At 39.2% G+C, this 18922-nt stretch overlaps 1 protein-coding gene and 1 long non-coding RNA gene across 5 annotated transcripts in view; one reads left to right on the forward strand and one right to left on the reverse strand.

Moving 5' to 3' along the window:
* Positions 1-725: 725 nt before the first annotated feature.
* MED4 (mediator complex subunit 4) overlaps positions 726-18922 on the reverse strand; it is a 31566-nt gene continuing 13369 nt past the window's right edge. For 2 of the 4 annotated variants that reach the window (XM_025364285.1, XM_025364284.1), the window contains exons 5-7: positions 17481-17567; positions 15706-15837; positions 11955-13188 (exon numbers count right to left, since the gene is read on the reverse strand). In XM_025364285.1, the coding sequence (XP_025220070.1) occupies positions 13016-13188; positions 15706-15837; positions 17481-17567 (392 nt within the window). In that variant the 3' untranslated portion in view covers positions 11955-13015. Of the gene's footprint in view, positions 786-9900; positions 10005-11954; positions 13189-15705; positions 15838-17480; positions 17568-18922 lie in introns of those variants that run through there. The other 2 variants (XM_025364283.1, XM_025364282.1) reach the window with 2 other exon arrangements.
* Positions 13014-15854, forward strand: LOC112610780. Its single transcript, XR_003116486.1, has 3 exons — positions 13014-13228; positions 13319-13427; positions 15640-15854. It is a non-coding gene; the product is annotated as an uncharacterized LOC112610780 (long non-coding RNA).

Raw genomic sequence — 18922 nt, forward strand, 5'->3', positions numbered from 1 at the left:
TAGGACACACACCTGCATTTTGTTCCTCCCTCTGTTGTTGCCACTGGTGAAAATAAACCAAGTGCTCTCGACCACACATGCTTCACCCGTCTTTCTTATCAGCAGTGCTACATAGAAGGAATCCAGGGCCAGGCGAGTTTTCATTTTCTTAATGGCTTTTGCATACACTGGGTTTACAAATACTTATGGCAGTTCACTAACTTAATCAATGTCCCTGCTCATGCCACCACCAAACAGTTGAATTCAAATGGAAGGAGAAAGAATAGGTGGTCAACAGGTTCAGTAATGAAAGATGCCATGTTGGGCAAGGACCATAGTAAGGGACTAAAGGACTGGGGAATGGAGTGAGGAGTTTAGAATCAGCAGGTCAGAAAAGGGGAGTGCTGTGAGGTCCCAAGATGCCACCATCCCACCCCAGCTACCATGCATGGATTTTTCTCCATGAGCCATCCCAGGTGAACTGTTTGGGGGTCTAGCTGACTGACCCAAAGGGCTAGAAGTGGCCAGAAGCAATAGTTGCAAGAACCAATGGTTAGATCTGTGGTAGAAACACCAGCTCAGTAGCTAGTTCTATCCCCTAAGAGTTTGTTTTATGTAGGATCTAACAAAACAGGCAAGCAATATAACCAAGTATTTATTAAACAATCTTCTGTGCTAAATAAAGAAGGCTCTTGCCAGGCGCGGTGGCTCACACCTGTAATCCCAGCACTTTGGGAGGCCGAGGTGGGTGGATCACTTGAGGTCAGGAGTTCGGAACCAGTCTGGCCAACATGGTGAAACTCCATCTCTACCAAAAAAATACAAAAATTAGTTGGGCATGGTGGCACACATCTGTAGTGGCAGTTATTCAAGAGGCTGAGGTGGGAGGATCACTTGAGCCCAGGAGGTCGAGGCTGCAGTGAGCCAAGATCATGCCACTGCACTCTAGCCTGGGTGACAGAGTGAGCCCCTATCTCAACAAACAAACAAACAAACAAACAAATAAATAAGGCTCTTTTGGTATCTTTAATGTCTAGTGTAGTCCCTGGCGTATTAGTAGGGCTCCATAAATATTCGAATCTATTTGAAAGATTCGAATGGATTATAGAAACAAGATGATAGAAAATTAAATGGCAGCATTTTTTTTTTTTAACTTTTAAATTCAGGTATAGCATGCACATAGGCTTTCCATGAACTTTTTACAAAATGAACACACCTATACAACCACCACCGAGATCAAGAACTGTTTTACCATCACCCCAAAAGTATCCCCTCATGAAGATAACCACTATTACCACCATCTCATAGATTAGTTTGTTTTTAATTTGGTCTAAGTGGAATCATACATTATATATTTTTGTGTCTGGTATCTTTCAGTCAACATTGTTTTTGAGATATTTATCTGTGTATGGCTGTAATTCACAGTATTCCATTGTTTATACCAAAATTTACCTAATGTTGATGTTCACTTGCGTTGTTTCTAATTCAGGGCTATTACAAATAAAGCTGCCATAATGTGCACATGTGTTTTACATGTGCGTGTGTGCTTATTTCTGTTGGAAAAATATAAACCTAGGAGTGAAAAGGTTGGGTCATGGAGTATGTATGTTTTTGCCAAATAAATTTTCATATGCTTGTTTGACTTATAAGGTGCTGCTTCTGGCTTTAATGGGGACGTATAACACGTGGTATATAAATCCTGTTTAACCTTCCAAAATGCAAAAAAAGAATTTCAAATTCTGAAATACATTTAGAATCAAAGGTTTTGGATGAGGGGTTATGGAGCTATATATATAAATGTACATGAACATGTACATAGCAATTTGATTTCTTAGAGGCACATGTGAAATTCCCGTTTCTTTTTTTAAATTCACTCCCCATTAATGCTTCTTAGAAGTAATCTATGTATTCTTAGTTCTACCTGTTTTTTTCGGTTTGGGTTTCTTTGTTGTTATCTTTGCCTATGTTGGCTTATAAATAAAAAGCCTAGGGGAAAGACATGCTAAGATTCTGGGATAGTGAATGGCAATGACTAAGAAAGGTCCTTAAAGGCTTCTGGGCTCCAGTGCTCAAATGTGCACAGGGTCTCACACAACATTCCCATTCAGATGGTGAGGAACAGGTTCTTGAATCACTCTAGTGTCCCACATTCATGTGCTGAAGCCCTAACCCCCAGTACTTCAGAATGTGACTGTATTTGGAGATAGGGCCTTTAAAGAGGCAGTTTAAGTTAAAATTCATCCATTCTGACTGGTGTCCTTAGAAGAAGAGAAAATCTGGACACATGTGACACCAGGGATGCATGAGCAGAGAAAACGCCACAGGAAGATTCAGCAAGCAGGTGGCCATAGGCAAGCCAAAATCACTATATCTTGTTATGGCAGCCCTAGCAAACTAATCCAGATGGCCTAAATCTCACAGCTGTGTTCAAAGTACTGCAACAGAGTGAATAAATATTCACTACAGTGAGGTCCCACACACTCCTTCCACATCTATCATCCTGGAATTGGAATTCTGGCAGCATCAAGGACATCTTTAGAGAGTACCCAAACTTTTCCATTCCCTGGCATTTTAAAACAGGGTATTGGGGGAATACTTTTGATGTGGAGAACAAAGGAATTTTTTTTTACATGAAAAATTTAAAACATACCAGAGGAAATAGAAAATAGGACAATGAACTCCCCCCACACACCTATCACCGTTCAACAAGTACCATGATTTCACCATATTTGCTTCCTTGTCTCCATGCCCCCTTTTTTCCTTAGCTGTAGTATCTGTTTTTTTATTCAACAACATTTTACTTATTTATTTTTAGATGGAATCTCGCTCTGTGGCCAGGCTGGAGTGCAGTGGAGCGATCTCAGCTCACTGAAACCTGCGCCTCCCGGGTTCAAGCAATTCTCCTGCCTCAGTCTCCCAAGTAGCTGGGACTACAGGCACACACCACCACACCCAGCTAATTTTTGTATTTTTAGTAGAGACAGGGTTTCACCATGTTGGCCAGGCTGGTCTCGAACTCCTGACCTCAGGTGATCCACCCACTTCGGCCACCCAAAGTGCTGGGAATACAGGCATGAGCCACCATGCCCGGCCCATCAACATTTTATTTTATTCACTGCATAATAGACACTACGGGATGACTTAATTTATGTATATTGGTATACATACATAGGTAAAGAAACTGAACTAAACTGAGATAAAATATTTACACTGTCAGAATTCCAAACTATAATACTGACTCTATGCCCTATATTATTTCAAGTTACCAATCTAAGAAAACAATTTTGCTCCTGGGAAATTGCAGAAGTTGAAAGACAAATTTTTTAAGTTGTTTCCCTACATTGACATATTTCAAATTCATATTATACTTTTTCATTGAGATATAATTCACACACCATAAAATTTACCCTTTAAAGTGTACAATTCAGTAGTTTTTAGTACATTTAGAGTTATTCAAGAACCATCATCTAATTTCAGAACATTTTCATTGCACTGAAAAGAAACCCAGCACCTACTAGTCACTCCCCATTGCTCCCTCCCCCATCCCTTTGGAAACCACTCGTCTACTTTCTGTCTCTGAAGATTTGTCTATTCTGGACATTTCATACAGGTGGAACCACACCATATGTGGCTTTGTGTCTGGCTTCTTCCACTTAGTATCTATTTTCTTCAAGGTTCATTCATGTTGTAGCATATATCAGTACTTTTTTCCTTTTTATAGCTGAAACATATTCCATTACATGAACATATCACATTTTATTAACCCACTCATTAGTTGAACACTTTGGTGGTTTCTGCTATTGACTATTATGAATAATGCTTCTAAAAATACTTGTGTACAAGTTTTTGCACAGATGTGTTTTCAATTCTCTTGGGTATATAAATTAAGAAGTGGAATTGCTGGGTCATAAAGTTTAACTGTCTTTATCTTTTTTATATATTTCTTTGAGACAGAGTCTTGCTCTGTTATCCAGGCTGGAGTGCAGTGGCATGATCTTGGCTCGCAGTAACCTCCACCTCCTGAGTTCAAGCAATTCTCGTGCCTTAGCCACCTGAGTAGCTGGGATTACAGACGTGCATCACCACATCTGGCTAATTTTATTTCTGTATTTTTATTAGAGACAAGGTTTTGCCACGTTGGCCAGGCTGGTCTCAAACTCCTGGCCTCAAGTGGTCCACTTGGCTTCTTAAAGTGCTGGGATTACAGGTATGAGCCACCACACCCGCCCTTGTGTTTAGCTTTTGAGGGATTGTCAAAAAATTTGAGGGATTATCAAAGTGGTTGTCACATTTTATACCAGCAATATATGAGAGTTACAATTTCTCCATCTCCCATCCTCACTTCCGCTGGCAAACACCTTTCTACTTTCTGTCACTATAAGTGAGTTTGGCTACTCTAGGTACCTCATATAAGTGAAATCATACAGTATTTGTCCCTTTGTGACTGGCTTATTTCACTTAGCATCATGTCCTCAAGGTGCATCTATATTGCAACAAGTGTCAGAATTTCCTACCATTTTAAGGCTGAATGATATTCCATTGTGTGGACATACCACATGTTTAAAATTGATTCATCTGTCAATGGACATGGGTTGCTTCTACCTTTTGGCTATTATAAATGATGCTGTTATGAGCATGAGTGTACAAATATCTGTTCAAGTCCTTGCCTTCAATTCTTTTGGGTATATCAGTGATGTTTTATAGTTTATAATGTAAGTCTTACACTCCTTTTGTTCAATGTATTCTTTAATGTGTTGCTCTTTTTTATGCTATGGCAAATTGAATTATTGTTTTTTTTCAGATTATTCTTTGCTATTGTATAGAAATGCAGTGTTGTATGTTGATCTTGTATTCTGCAATCTCACTGATTTTACTTATTGATCCTGATAGTTTTTTAGTGGATTTCTTATGGCTTTCTATATGCAAAATCATGTCATCTGCAATATATCATGTATAATCCTTGAAGTTTTACTGTTTAGTGGTTAGCTTATGATTAGACAGAGGTTTCCATAAATGCCTCTAACAAGTAAGTCTCCTGGCCTTTGCCAAGTGAGCTCTATGTGCATGTTGAAGCACACTTTCAATGCTTTTGCAGGCAGTTTACAACTCTACCGCGCCTTCACTCCCTGCTTGCACGAAGCCTCAAGGTCAGAGGTGACAGATTAGGGCCATCTTAGGTATTGCCTGGGCATACATGCAACACTGAGCATGCATGTCGCCTTCTAGATTTCCAGGAATATGTCAGAGCTTTTCAAAGCCCAATGTGGAGATCTTCTTTCCCAAATTTTCCTTTTTAAGTTTTTAGTCAGCTGTTTGTTTGCTTCAGTTGTTATTGCAGCCTCAGGCAGCTATGATATTAAACTTTTGTCACTGACTGTTTTTGACAAATGCACCCAGAGAAAACACTGTTCACAATGAGAGAGCGCTCAGTCAGGTCAAATAAAGACAAACCTTACTGAGACAGTCAAATGCCTAGGCAGATAAGTAAGGGTCCCCAGAGAATCTTCAACCTGCCCCACAAGTGTTTACATCAGATGCTTTTGTGCAGAGGAGGGGACCTGCCCAGGGCTTGTCTGGGCATGCCCACAGCTGACTGAAGCCTGATATGCATATGGGGGAGAAGTAGGTGGAGCCATAGGGAATTCGCCCCTTACGCATGGGAGGAGCTGCCTCTCTTCAGCGTGTATGGGGACCTGGGAATCAATCTGTGAGGTGGGGGGCCTGTTACCAGGACTACATTTAGTTTTGCTCAATTTTATTCCTTTTTTCCCTTTCACCCAATAAAATGCTGCTCTACTCACCCTTCAATGTGTCCACGTGCCTAAATTATCCTGGTCGTGTGATGAGATTCTGGCTTTATCTGAACTAAGGAGCAAAATTCTGCGACATTTTGGCACCCAGATGTAGATGGAAGACTTGAGGAAGGGTAAGATGCAAACCAATCTTTTTTCCTTTTACTTCTAAGCCTTTTTGTCCTCGAACTTCTGAAGGTAGAGGAAATCATGACTCCCTCCCCTCCCAACCACTGTTGCTCCCAGGGGTTGGGAATGTCAGCTTTTTCCTTCTTTTTCCGGATGGACGGGCAAACTGGCAGCTCCCCTGCTCCCGTCTTAAGTTTCTCTCCCGGTTGGAGGAATCTATTTGCATAATAAGAGGTTCTTCCTCCAGGTGTCTTTCTAACTCTGCACTTCAAACTTTTTTTCCTTTTCTCTACCCTGTTAGCAGTTAACTTTTAAGTAAGAGTTTTGTTTTTTTTTTCTTTTTAAAAGACATTTCACTAGGCCAGAAATGATAAGGATCACTGTTTATATTCTCTGTAAAGTTTTCATTATGAAAAAGGATTTGTGAGGTTGGTCTTAAGCTGTAGCCAATCTGGTGTGCTTTGCATGCCTTTCTGTAGTCAGTAGCAAACTTTGCTGCAGGCCTCCATCTTGTTTTACATCCTTGGGAGCATGACCCAAGGTGGCAATGTTTTGTTTAGCCCCACCATTTTACAATGGCAGCTGGGTTCAATCCTGGCTTAGGGAATCTTTTCTGGTTTGATATCTGCAACCTTTGCTATTTGTTGATTCGCTTCCTCTCATGAACTTGGATTTTCCTTTCTCTGAGCCTCTAGTAAAGTTTGAAAGCAAATAATATGGCCACTTGGTGTGGCTAAAGTCAGATAACAAGGGATAAGGATTTTAGTAAAGAGCACTCAGGTTAATTAAATGTGGATATCTAAGTTATAAGTGTATTTAAAGGGTCTTTATGTTTTTCTTTTCTTGGATCTTGTTTTGCTGGAAAAAGGGTTTTTTCTCAATCGACCAAATTATTTTTCTTCATTTTGCCTTGTCACTCTAAATGCATGCATGAGAAGCCCTAAGATAACTCCTGGGGACATGGGACTCTTTGGGAAAAACAGAGAAGGCACCACTGACTCCATTTTGGGAAGAAACCTGTTCTCATGGAACACTAGGAATTAAAAGTGGATAGATCCCTCTCAAAATCTGTTTTTGCCCCACCTATGACTGTTTATTAGGCCTTAAAAGCTGCTTGTTTTTCTAGCGCTGTCTCTTAAAGGGCTCCACCTGGAGGCCAATAATCCAATTAGGAGATTGGCAAATGAAAAATCTTAGGGCTGCTGGGTTTCCTTCCGCCTGTCTGTGTAGTTATATATGTGTTGTGTGTATGTGACATCTATAAAAAAGAGCTCTAATTAACTTAAAGAAGGATAAGCGCTTGAATCAAATATTTTGTAAAAGGGAGGTTAAAAGGTGTGGTATCTTTCAGTTCACATGACTTTAATCTTTGAGAAATAAAAAGTCTTAAAGATTATTGGTAAAATGCAGATGTCATCAAAATGTAAATAGGTGGACTAAATTATGCAGGTTAGATACTAAGTTTGCTAAAAGTTTTAAGGTAATAAACTGCTTTTGTGGTTTTTGAGAACTGTTTGACTTGCCTGCTTCACAATCGGTAAGGCCTGGGGACATATTGAATTAACCACAACCTTAATTATGCTGGAAGGAGTCAAACCTTGGCTGTACCTAGCACATAATTAAAACAACTTACCACGTTTTACATTAGTCACAAATTGCTAGGAGTTACCATTATAACATGTAATTGAAACTACTGGAAATAGATTTACATGAGACGTGTGCAAGAACAGTAAGATAAGTCTTTAGAAAAAGATTATAAGGTGTGGAAACATCTTTTTTCTTTTTTCCTCCTGTCCTCTCTTCACTAATAGGCAATTATGTCTCCATACTATGGGACACTCTCCTCAAATGCATCCTCCAAACTGGGAAGAATTAATTTCCCAAACCTTAGACTGTTTGGCTTAGGATTGGGCTTAGGGGACGGGAACCCAGAAGCCTGACATGCTGGCAAAGGGGTAAAAGGTCTTTTACCAGTGGAGCTTTTGGCCTCTTTCTCCCTGTGCAAACCGGTAGAAGGCCTCGGGATTTTTGAGCTGTCCTTACCCACGGCCTTCCTTTGTTTTGATATGTTTTTCCAATAACCCAGTTTGTCTCTTCTAGCCTTTGGGCCATCAAATTCCAAATGGTCATGCAAAGGAGCCTCGGAGGATGGCCCCTTTTGCCAGGGACCCTTAGGTAGGCCTCTGAGGGAAATTTGACTGCCATTTCCCCAAAACAGCACTTCCTGTCAGCAGGAAGCAGTAAAGCTGGATCTTCATCCTTATCCTTATCCTAACAGCAGTTAGATGTCCTTCTTTGCGGGGTGGAATAAGACAGCTAAATGCCTAGGCAGATAAAAAAGGGGTCCCTTGAGAACGTTCGCCTCGCCCACAAGTGTTTATATCACATGTTTTTGTGAGGGAACCTGTCCAGGGCTTGTCTGGGCATGCCCACAAAAGACTGGAGTCGGACATGCGCACTGGGGGAAAAGGGGGTGGAGCCCCGGTGAATTTGTGCCTTATACAAGGGAGGAGCCTGCTCTCTTCAGCTTGTGTGGTGACTGACCTGACAATCGATCTGTGGGATTGGGGCCTATGAACAGGGCTCCATCTTGCTTTGCTGAGGTTTCTTTTTTCCTTTTTACCCAATACAATCCTGCTGTACTCACCCTTCAATGTGTCTGCATGCCCAGATATTCCTGGTGACAAGATTCCAATTTTAGCTGAAGGAGCAAAATTCTGCAACATTGTGAATGGGGTTTCTAGAAAAATGCCACACAGAACTGTCAGGTCAAATAACGACAATTCTCAGCAGATGGTGTTTTGAGGGAGCTTCAGAGCCTTTCTACACCCTCCAGTGGCTGCTGGTTTTCCCTGGGATTGCCGCACTGTTGGTGGTCAAGGCTAACACAAAGTTTGGGAGGAGATGAAATTAGGGTAAGTGGAAACGCTACAAAGCAGGCTGTTCTCACTGATATTCAGGTGGTTTTCTTGAGTAAAACTTCCCACATTGCCTTTGGTTAATTTCCTGAATTCTGGAGTTCATTTTAACATATTCGTTGTTCTCATTGTTCTTAAAGAGTAGCTTTTCATAGATTCTTTCTCTACCATTCCCATTGGTATCTTAAAGACAATCCTTGACATCACCCCATTTCACCCTTACGGTTCACCTCAATATGCAGACATAGCTCTAAAGAACTACACTGCCATTGTTTAACTGCTCACAAAATTTCGTTATCATCTAACACTCAGTTTATAATGAAATAACATCGATTGGCTCAGAAATCCCTCTTTATACAATGTAATTTGTTATTCTCTCTTCTTCCTGTGAGCTATTGGGGGTTAATTCTTTGTACTGGCTATACAGTTAGAGGAGATACAGGTAGGGCACCCCGCAAGGGTCTAGCATTAAGTAGATTCTGGCTTTAAACAAGAGGTGTAAAGGGGGCCCTTACAGTTTTCTTTAATATCTTCAAGCCAGTCCTCCAGGGATATAAATTGAAATTTATTCTTTTTTTGAGAGATGGTCTTACTCTGTCACCCATGCTAGAATGCAGTGGCACGATCACAGCTCCCGGGCTCAAGCGATCCTCCCACCTCAGTCTCCCCTAGTAAGCTGGCACTATAGGCGTGTACCACCATGCCTGGCTAATTTTTGCATTTCTTGTAGAGATGGAGTTTCGCCATGTTGCCCAGGCTGGTCCCAAACACCTCGACTCAAGCAATCGGCCCATCTTGGCGTCCGAAAGTGCTGGGATTACAGGTGTGAGCCACTGCACCGCGCTGAGATTCATTCTTGCAATTATTATTTATTGGGGGCTTACAGAGTGCCAGGCACTATGCTGAGAAAGCAGAAACCTACTTAGAACACCCATGCATTTCACATGTCACAAGTATGGCAGAAGTTTAGGAAGATGAGTGAAGAGAGGCCCTTAAACAGTTACAAGTCTTTCTAGCACCAAGATCATTTCAAAAAGCCGACTGATATTCCCAGAGTTAAAAGTTGTACTTATCTCTAGGCACGGTGGCTCACGCTCGCAATCCCAGCACTTTGGGAGGCCGAGGCGGGCAGATCATGAGGTCAGGAGATCGAGACCATCCTGGCTAACACGGTGAAACCCCAGCTCTACTAAAAATACAAAAAATTAGCCAGGTGTGGTGGCGGGTGCCTGTAGTCCCAGCTACTCGGGAGGCTGAGACAGGAGAATGGCGTGAACCCGGGAGGTGGAGCTTGCAGTGAGCCAAGATGGTGCCACTGCATTCCAGCCTGGGTGACAAAGCAAGACTCCATCTCAAAAAAAAAAAAAAAGTTATACTTATCAGTAGGGAAGAATAAACAGCCTACAGATTTCCGTAAAGGGGACACTGGAGAATCAAATACAAGACAATAACTTCCTATAAACAAATTTAGAAATCTGCCCACAGAAGTGTGCAAATGTTTTTCTTCCTCTACCCTTCGTTTTTAGCCTCAAGGTGTTTCCCTTTAGCACCTAAAAATAACTGCTGATGCAGCTGAGGGGCATGGATTTGTCCACTCACAACCTCAGAATACATAATTCTTAGGCAGATCTTACTCTAGCTTCCCAAAGCAACAACTGCACAAAGTTATACCAATATCAAAAACTGGTACTTGTGAGCCCAGCATGGTGGCCTGTAATCCCAGAACTTTGAGAGGGTGAGGCAGGAGGACTGCCTGAGGCCATGAGTTCAAGAACAGCCTGGGCAACACAGTAAGACCTCATCTCTGGGGGAAAAAACAAAAAACAAAAAACAGGCACTTTGGGGCTAGATTTGTCCCACAGTTTATATAATCTAATTTTAAATGCCTAGTTTTGGCCAAAATTTCTACCACTCCCTGTTAAGTAGTATCTAGCCACTCCCTACATTTGTGTTAGTGGCCTCGTTTCTGAAGATAAATTTGAGTTTATGACCTTTTATAGAGAAATCATTTCCAGAGGCAGTTATTCTAAGGGAATCTACTGAGACACACACAAAAAAACTTAAAAAAAAATTTCAGAAATCTATTATATAGACTTATGATATCTGACTTAGTACTTTGTATAGTTAAGTCTCAGTCTTTCTGTAAAGCTGATGGAATGTACATTTGTGTAGTTTTCAGGGGAAAAGTTTGGATTATTTCTGATAGGCAGGATAATGACCCCCTTTCCCCAAAGATGTCTATATCCCAATCTATAGAACCTATGAATGTTGTTTTGTTAGATGGCAAGGAAGAATTAAGGTTGCAAACAGGATAAAGGGTGCTAATCATCTGACTTTAAATAAGATTATCCTGGGTTATCCAGTGGGCCCAGAATGATCACACGATCCTTTAAATATGGGAAAGGTAGGCAGAAGAGCATCACACTAATGCGGAATGAGAAACACTCACCAACCAGGGGCCTGGAGCAGGAGCAAGGGCGGCCTGTAAAACCTGAAAGACTCAGGGAACATTCTCCCCTGTGGCCTCCAGGAAGGAATGCAGCCCTGCCCACACCTTGATTTTAGATGAGATCCACTTTGCATTTGTGAGGTACAAAACTAAGATAAATTTGTGTTGTTTCGAGCCAAGTTTGTGGTAATTTGTTTTGGCAGCAACTGAAAACTAATACAGTATTAAGAATTTGAAAAACACAATCCTTTTGAATTTATCCTAAATATTTGGTAATAAAAATAAGCAGTTACATTATGGCACATACCACAATAAAATTTTAGCCATTAAAGTAAATCTTTCAAGAATGTATCCACATGGATCAATATTCTTAGTATACGGACAAGGAAAGGTTAAAATTAGATATTGTGTTAGTCCATTCATAAAAATAACCCTGGGGGGAAAGACATTCAAACATTATATGTTCTTAATTCTAGATGGTGAAAATGTAAGATTAATCTCTTATTTTCCAATTTTTCTAGAGATCAAAAATAATCAAAAGGAAAAAATGATGGAAAAATGGAATTCTCAGTTCATTTGAAGAATACAGATTAGCAATTGAAAAATACAGCAGTATCTCAGGAAATATTCTCATTTTACAAAAAAGAGTATATGTGAACTTTAAAAAAATCTACACTAAAATACGAATTGATATTATCTCTGGGTAGAATGCTAACAATTTTATTTTCTCCTTTGTGCTTTACTGTATTCGCTAAATGTTTCACATTAAATGTTGTATTACCTTTGAAATCAGACGATACATTGTCTAAAACTGATACATCAAGAAATAGTTCTATAAGCATATTTCTTAAATACAGAGGTTACTACCAGAAATTAGAAGTGGTGAAAAGTGACTCCTGAGGAACTGCAAGAGGAGGAAGGTGAAGGGAAGAAATGGTTGCTTTCCATTCTAAATCTTTTCACACAATCTATTCTTAAAATCAGACAAGGCTGTGGTAAGATTTTCAATTATTAAAAAAAAAAATTATTTCTTCTAATAGGAATGTGGGCCTTTGAGAAACCTATTACTTGTGATAGGTTTCAATTCAATTAGTCTCTCAAGTATTATAAAATGCAACTGGAGTTACAGAAATAATTTCCTATCTACACTGACAGTATATTTAAACTAAAAAAAAAAAAAAGCATACAATGTACAAACAAATTTATTTACAAAAATTACAATAATTACAAATGTACAAATTGAGACAATTTCCCATTCCTCCAACAGAAGCCAAGAGCCTTTACTGTCAAATGGGAGTTTTTGTTACTTTTAAATGACACACAAAAAGAAATATGATGCCTATTCAGTCATCCACTGCCAGCTTAAAAATGCTTTTCTAAGTAATTCCAAGAAACCTATTAGTGATATGTACGTGGATCACTTCCCTCAACTCTATTTCTAGAACAGCTATGTACAAATCCAGCAAAACTGGAACAGAACAGGGTAAGACAGCACATAGCAACTGCTTTCTCTTTTCAACAGTAAATGTTGACTATTCCCCTAAATATCTACCTAGTGGCTTAAAACTAAAACTATAATCTTTGGCTTTAAAAAGAAAGTTCACTTTGACTTTCAATGGATGCACAATTCTACCAAAGCCAGTATTTACCTGGTTATTCTTTGTCACCCGTGGTTTACATTTCCCTGCTACTGTTAAAGAAATGGAATTCTACAGTATTCAATTCTGTATATTGTCTTTTACGGTTTTTCAATCAGACTCACTACTACTGCTTGAGGAGTCCGTTGACATAATCTCTACATCATCTTCATTTTCTTTATTATGCCCAGGAGGTTCCAACAAAAAGTCACTACTATGATTTGGTGGTAACATATTCATCGACATGTCATTTGACTGCCATGGATACTGTGGAGCAAGGACATCTGGAGAAAAAAAGAAGCATAGATAAGAACAGCTCTATTTGTAATTAATCTAGTTCTTACTTTTTCCTTTATGCAAACAATTTGAAGTTTATTTTTAAAAATTTTACTTTTCTCTCTTTTTTTGAGACAGAGTCTCATTCTGTCACCCAGGCTCGAGTGCAGTGGCACGAACACATCACTGCAGCCCCGACCTAGGCTGCAATCCTCCTGCCTCAGCCTCCTGGGTAACTGGGTTATAGGTATGCACCACCATGCCTGAGTACTTTTTAAAGTTTTTGTAGAGATGAGGTCTCACTATGTTACCTAGGCTGGTCTCCAACTCCTGGGCTCAAGCTATCCTCCTACCTCAGCCTCCCAAAGTGTTGGGATTACAGGCATAAGCTATTGTGCCAATTTTTTTAAGACTAGGAAAAAAATATACATTTGGCCAAATTAATAAAAATCAAATTTATCAAGGAAAAGTGTGATATTTTAGCAACTGGGGATTTTTTTTTTTAAATCATACTACTCTAAGAAACTATTCAAATAGTCAGTTGACATAAATTTTTCTTTTGTAAGACATTTATAATTACAAATTTTTCCTGTATCTATTATATGTATATATAATATATAATTACTTATACTAGGTTATGCAGATTATTCTACGTATTATAAACAGGTAATAGGTACTTTAGTATTATAATAGATTTGTATGATTTCTTGATAGAGGAACTGCTATTGTAAATGACTCTCATCAAAGAGAGGTTGATTAGCAATGTATGCATATGAAATACCTTATAAAAAAGTGCCCAAGTCACATTAAAAGTCTGTATTTCTGAAGCAAAGGGACAGAGCCCATCAACAGGTACAGTTCAAGACTCAAAGAAAGAAGGCAGATTTTTAAAGTGTTATGGTATTATAAAGAGTTATGGTATTAACCAGAAAGGTACGCCAGTTAGCTTCAAATCTACCCTTCTCTCTGGCCCCTGAAACCGTTTCTCCTTTGCCAGCTGCCACAATTAAGTTTTGTCAGTAGAGGGCATAGGCAAACAAGTTTCACTTCCTGGATCGGGTGTTTTTGTTTCCTTTACTGCTGTGATGCCTGGTTGGTGTGCAAGACATTAAGTGGTGTTCACCACAGCAACTTTCAGTGGCATCTCTAAAGGTGGTTTCCTAGCAGGTTTCACCACAATCCCAAAGGGCAGCTTCCCAGCAAGTCTCCCTGGAACCCCAGTGGGTAATTTCCTGCTTGCCAGTTCTGGCCTCTGACGCCTCATCTAACTTCTCTGCCGTGGAGTGGGCCACAACTACACTACACCCTCTCCAATGACAGCACCATGATACGAGTATTGGCCTTGGAATGGGGCTAGGGAGGACTGTTTCTAGGTCTGTCCCTTCCTTGGTCCAAAAATGTGGCAATGACTCCCCATATTCTGTTTTTCCTGTAGTTTTAAAACATGAGAAATATGAGGTGATATCCAAGGATATCACAGTGAGTTCCCCAGATTATACTTTAGGTAGCTAACAAAAATGATGCATACAAAGCATTATGAATGACACAGTGACAGTCTTATGATGTAACATTCAGCAAAAAATGTATAGCGGAAAAAAGGAAACAGGCTAAAATATTTTAAAGTGACTGCCTCAGAAAGGGTATTTTTTTTCCCTTTTTAAAATGCCTTTTTCTACTTCCCAATGTTCTACCACATCAAAATAAAAGTCACCTATAAACTATAAAAGATGAGGAATAATATAAAATAAATATATATAAAAACAGCACAAACCTATGAAAAACTTGAGGAAAACTGAAGCTCAGAATGAAATGGATCTCACAAAAATACTATTTTATAAAGTTATAAAAGTTTATAAAAAGGTATTGTTATTCATTTTGTCAACCTGGGGGTTGTTCAGGGGTGTGTTCACTTTATTCCATAAACTATCTTACTCTATTTACATAGCGTGTTTCACAATTATAAAAAACCTATGTTTAGAGCAATAATTTTAAAAGAGAGGCCTAATGCCTGAGGAAGACAGTGTAATATTTACAAATAAGAGAAAGGCAGCTTATTCTAATTTCATACCTCCCTCAAGGAGAATCTTTAGAGAATAGAATAAACTGGCAAAGAATCTAGCTATTACAATGAACTGGGTTTGAGAGCCGGGCACACTGGCTCACACCTGTAATTCCAGTACTTTGGGAGGCTGAGGCAGGCGATCACTTGGGGTCAGGAGTTCGAGACCAGCCTGGCCAACAGGGCAAAACTCCATATCCACTAAAAATACAAAAATTAGCCAGGCGTGGTGGCACATGCCTGTAATCCCAGCTACACAGGAGGCTGAGGCACAAGAATCACTTGAACCCAGGAGCCGAGACTGGGCCAACGCACTCCAGCCTGGGCGACACAGTGAGACTGTCTCAAATTAAAAAAAAAAAAAATTGTGTCGGGAATCTCAAACTTGCTTTACCGCAAGATATTCCAACTTGTCATCTCTGGAAAACCTTTATCTGTTTGAAAACACTCTTTGGCTTAACATTACCTGGCAATCTTCCTGCTGCGAGTGCATCTCCTGGTAAATGGCCATTCACACCATTAGTGGAAGGATTGTTCATCTGACCCAGTAACCCACTTCTCATCTCTAAATCAGTTGGGTAGGGTCTCCGGGGGTCCCCTAAAACAATGAAGACTACATTTAATTCAATCATATTTTAAAAGATTTTAGTATGTTCTTTGACATACTCATTTTCCTTGGTTCACACTGAAAAGTTCAGGCTACATTTTCAATTTTGAAATATAAAAGTCATCTGGCCGGGTGCGGTGGCTCACACCTGTAATCCCAGCACTTTGGGAGGCCGAGGTGGGCAGATCATCTGAAGAAAGGAGTTCAAAACCAGCCTGGCCAACATGGTAAAGCCCCGTCTCTACTAAAAATATGAAAATTATTCGTGCATGGTGGCACGCACCTATAATCCCAGCTACTCTGGGGGCTGAGGCAGGAGAATCGCTTGAACCTGCGAGGCAGAGGTTGCAGTGAGCTGAGATCACGCCACTGCACTCCAGCCTGGGCAACAGATCAAGACTCCGTCTCAAAAAAAAAAAAAAAGAAAGAAAGAAAGAGAAAAGTCACCTTATAAATTGTTATTAATAGCATATTACTTTTAAAAATACATGCATTTTAATTTTTCTGAATCTTCCCAAGAATATACTATTTTCTATACTTTAAAAAAATGAGAAGTCTTTTTTTGTAAACATTCTGGATGACAACTTAAGAAAATTATCATAATCTCAATTATTCAAACTTAACTGTATTTTCTAGCAAGAAAATGACAATGATATATGCTAGAAGGGAGAAAAAAATTATGACAGTTATAAGACGGAAAGGACTGGAATGTTTAATAGAAGGGCTGTCTCAATTTAAAACTTTTTTTTTTTAATTTTCACCTTTTTGTTTTACTTTTTTTTCCTCATGCCAACTTGTCTAAGATGAAACCTTTTTCTAACCAACCTCTTTGATCTGGTCATTCGGAAACTAATTCCTATAAGTGGCGAAATAGCAGGAGCAGGTAATGTTCATCCCAAACATGAAAGCACACTAAACAGCAGTACGTGGTTGACAAAAACATGACCAGATCTGGACTGACTTTTTGGGCACATCTCACCAACTGCAGATTACTCATCCCCAAAATTATAGTCACCCTTAGTGCTTTCAGCATGGTAACACAGCACCTTCAGGAGTTACTGAAGTGGAGACAACTATTAATATTTCCCCTTCCTCCAATAAGGCTGCTACCTTACGTCTCCTGTTTTATGTTTCATCCACTGTCATTATAGTTGCAGCCTAATATTTTCTTTTGCTGTCTAATTATCCTAGCTCTTTCCAAGCCTGTGTGTTCACTGTTGGGTACACAGCACTTTGTCTTTAGCATCTAAGATAACTGGAACTGTCTTTCTCAGGCTGGAACCTTTGTGGAAATCCTAATGGCTCTAAAGAGTTGGCTTCTGGCCAGCCCTGATATAATGGGATATAAATCCAAAGCTTTAGAAGCATCACATTATCTTGTACTTTAAAAACAAAATCAAATTATTATTTCAAAAGAGGAAAGAAACATAGTCCCTAGCAATAATGGCTTCATAGAAAACAAAATTTATAAAACCCATGGCCTATATCATTACTTATAAACCATTAAAGATGTGAAAATATGTGGCAGAGGTTTCTAAGGATACATACATTCTAAATTAAATCTATGTGTGTACACAGTCACCTAAGAATTTTCAAAATCACATATATCTAGGATAAAACAGGAGTATGTTTACCTGGAACCCAGGTCAGTGGAGCACATACAGCATTACTTGCACTGATCCTATGTGCATACTTAATTATTTCTTCAGAGGAGATAGCACCTGAAAGAGTTAAGAGGATAGTATAACCTGTAGTCTAACAAACATACAAGTTTAGAAATGTATCTATCAGTTACCCATCATATTTAATTTTAAATTACCTGAAAATAAAATAATCTCAGTCACCCGCCTTCCTTAACAATATCTACATATTTAGTATAAACTTAAAATCTCCAAAAACAGGACCCTAATCCAGAAACATTAGCTGACATAAACAAATTTTGGAGATTAGCATGACAGCACTCAATAATCTCAATTATTAACTACCGTTAAATACTATTACTCTTCTGAAAGCAATAGTGAGCACAAATAAAATAGAGAAAATAGTGTTTTATTTCTCAAAGACATCCAAGCTATGAAATCAGAGCAGACAGTTCACATCACTCTGTTTGATCAATATGCCCTAAGGCTCTTAAGTAGACCTAAGTAGAAAGATGTCTACAATGTACTCACTAGGTAAACAAAACACTGCTAAATAATATGTACGATATGACCTGATTGTTTAAAATACATGTACATATGTGTATTTGTATTTTTATTATATACATACTCACAGATCTAGAAAAAAAATCTAGAAGGACATATACCAAACATTAATAGTTACCTCTGAGAAGTGAGAACCACACACTTCATTTTACAAACTTTAGATACTGTTTCAACCTAACAAAGTGCATGTAAAATTTTTGAAGATTAAAAACAAAATCACACTACGGTCTAGAAGTCAATAGCCAGCCTCAGTCATCTCTCCTAGAGATTTGTTTGTTGCTATAGAAGCCTAACCTAACTCTCAGAAGAATATTAGCTATTTTTCATATGCAACAATAAAAAGGTAGGTTCCCAAAAAAGAGGACAGTTAGACAATAAATCTCAGATGAATAAATGTAAAATCATATGTACAAATCATTAAAGGCAAGTAACCAAAGTTGTAATTACAATTCTGACCTTTAGTATGGCAAACTAAAAAGTCACGTAAGATCTGTAACAGAAGCCTTTGAAAGAGGGACAGCAGGCCAGAAAGGCATGTGGGCCTCTGCACCACCAAACGTGCTTACCTGCCAAGACTATAACTGGCTCTGACTTCATGTACATCTGGCTCTGACTTCATGATGTTTCAGTCCCAGCTCAGCTGTCCAATGGATGTCCTTTCACTCTCTCTGTCCTAGCCTTCAAGACTTGGTACAAATTCCACTTCTAACCTGTAATTCTCTTTCCCTCTCCCACCAATTTTATAAACTCACTGTTTTTACTGCACATTTGGGCACACAGCCATAAACTGCCTTGTATTAATTGCTTTTTATAATCTGAAAAAGGATGTGATACTTCTACCTCCCTCACAACACCTAGCACAATGCTAGAAC

This window comes from Theropithecus gelada, chromosome 17, assembly GCF_003255815.1.
Source record: "Theropithecus gelada isolate Dixy chromosome 17, Tgel_1.0, whole genome shotgun sequence".
NCBI lineage: Eukaryota > Metazoa > Chordata > Mammalia > Primates > Cercopithecidae > Theropithecus > Theropithecus gelada.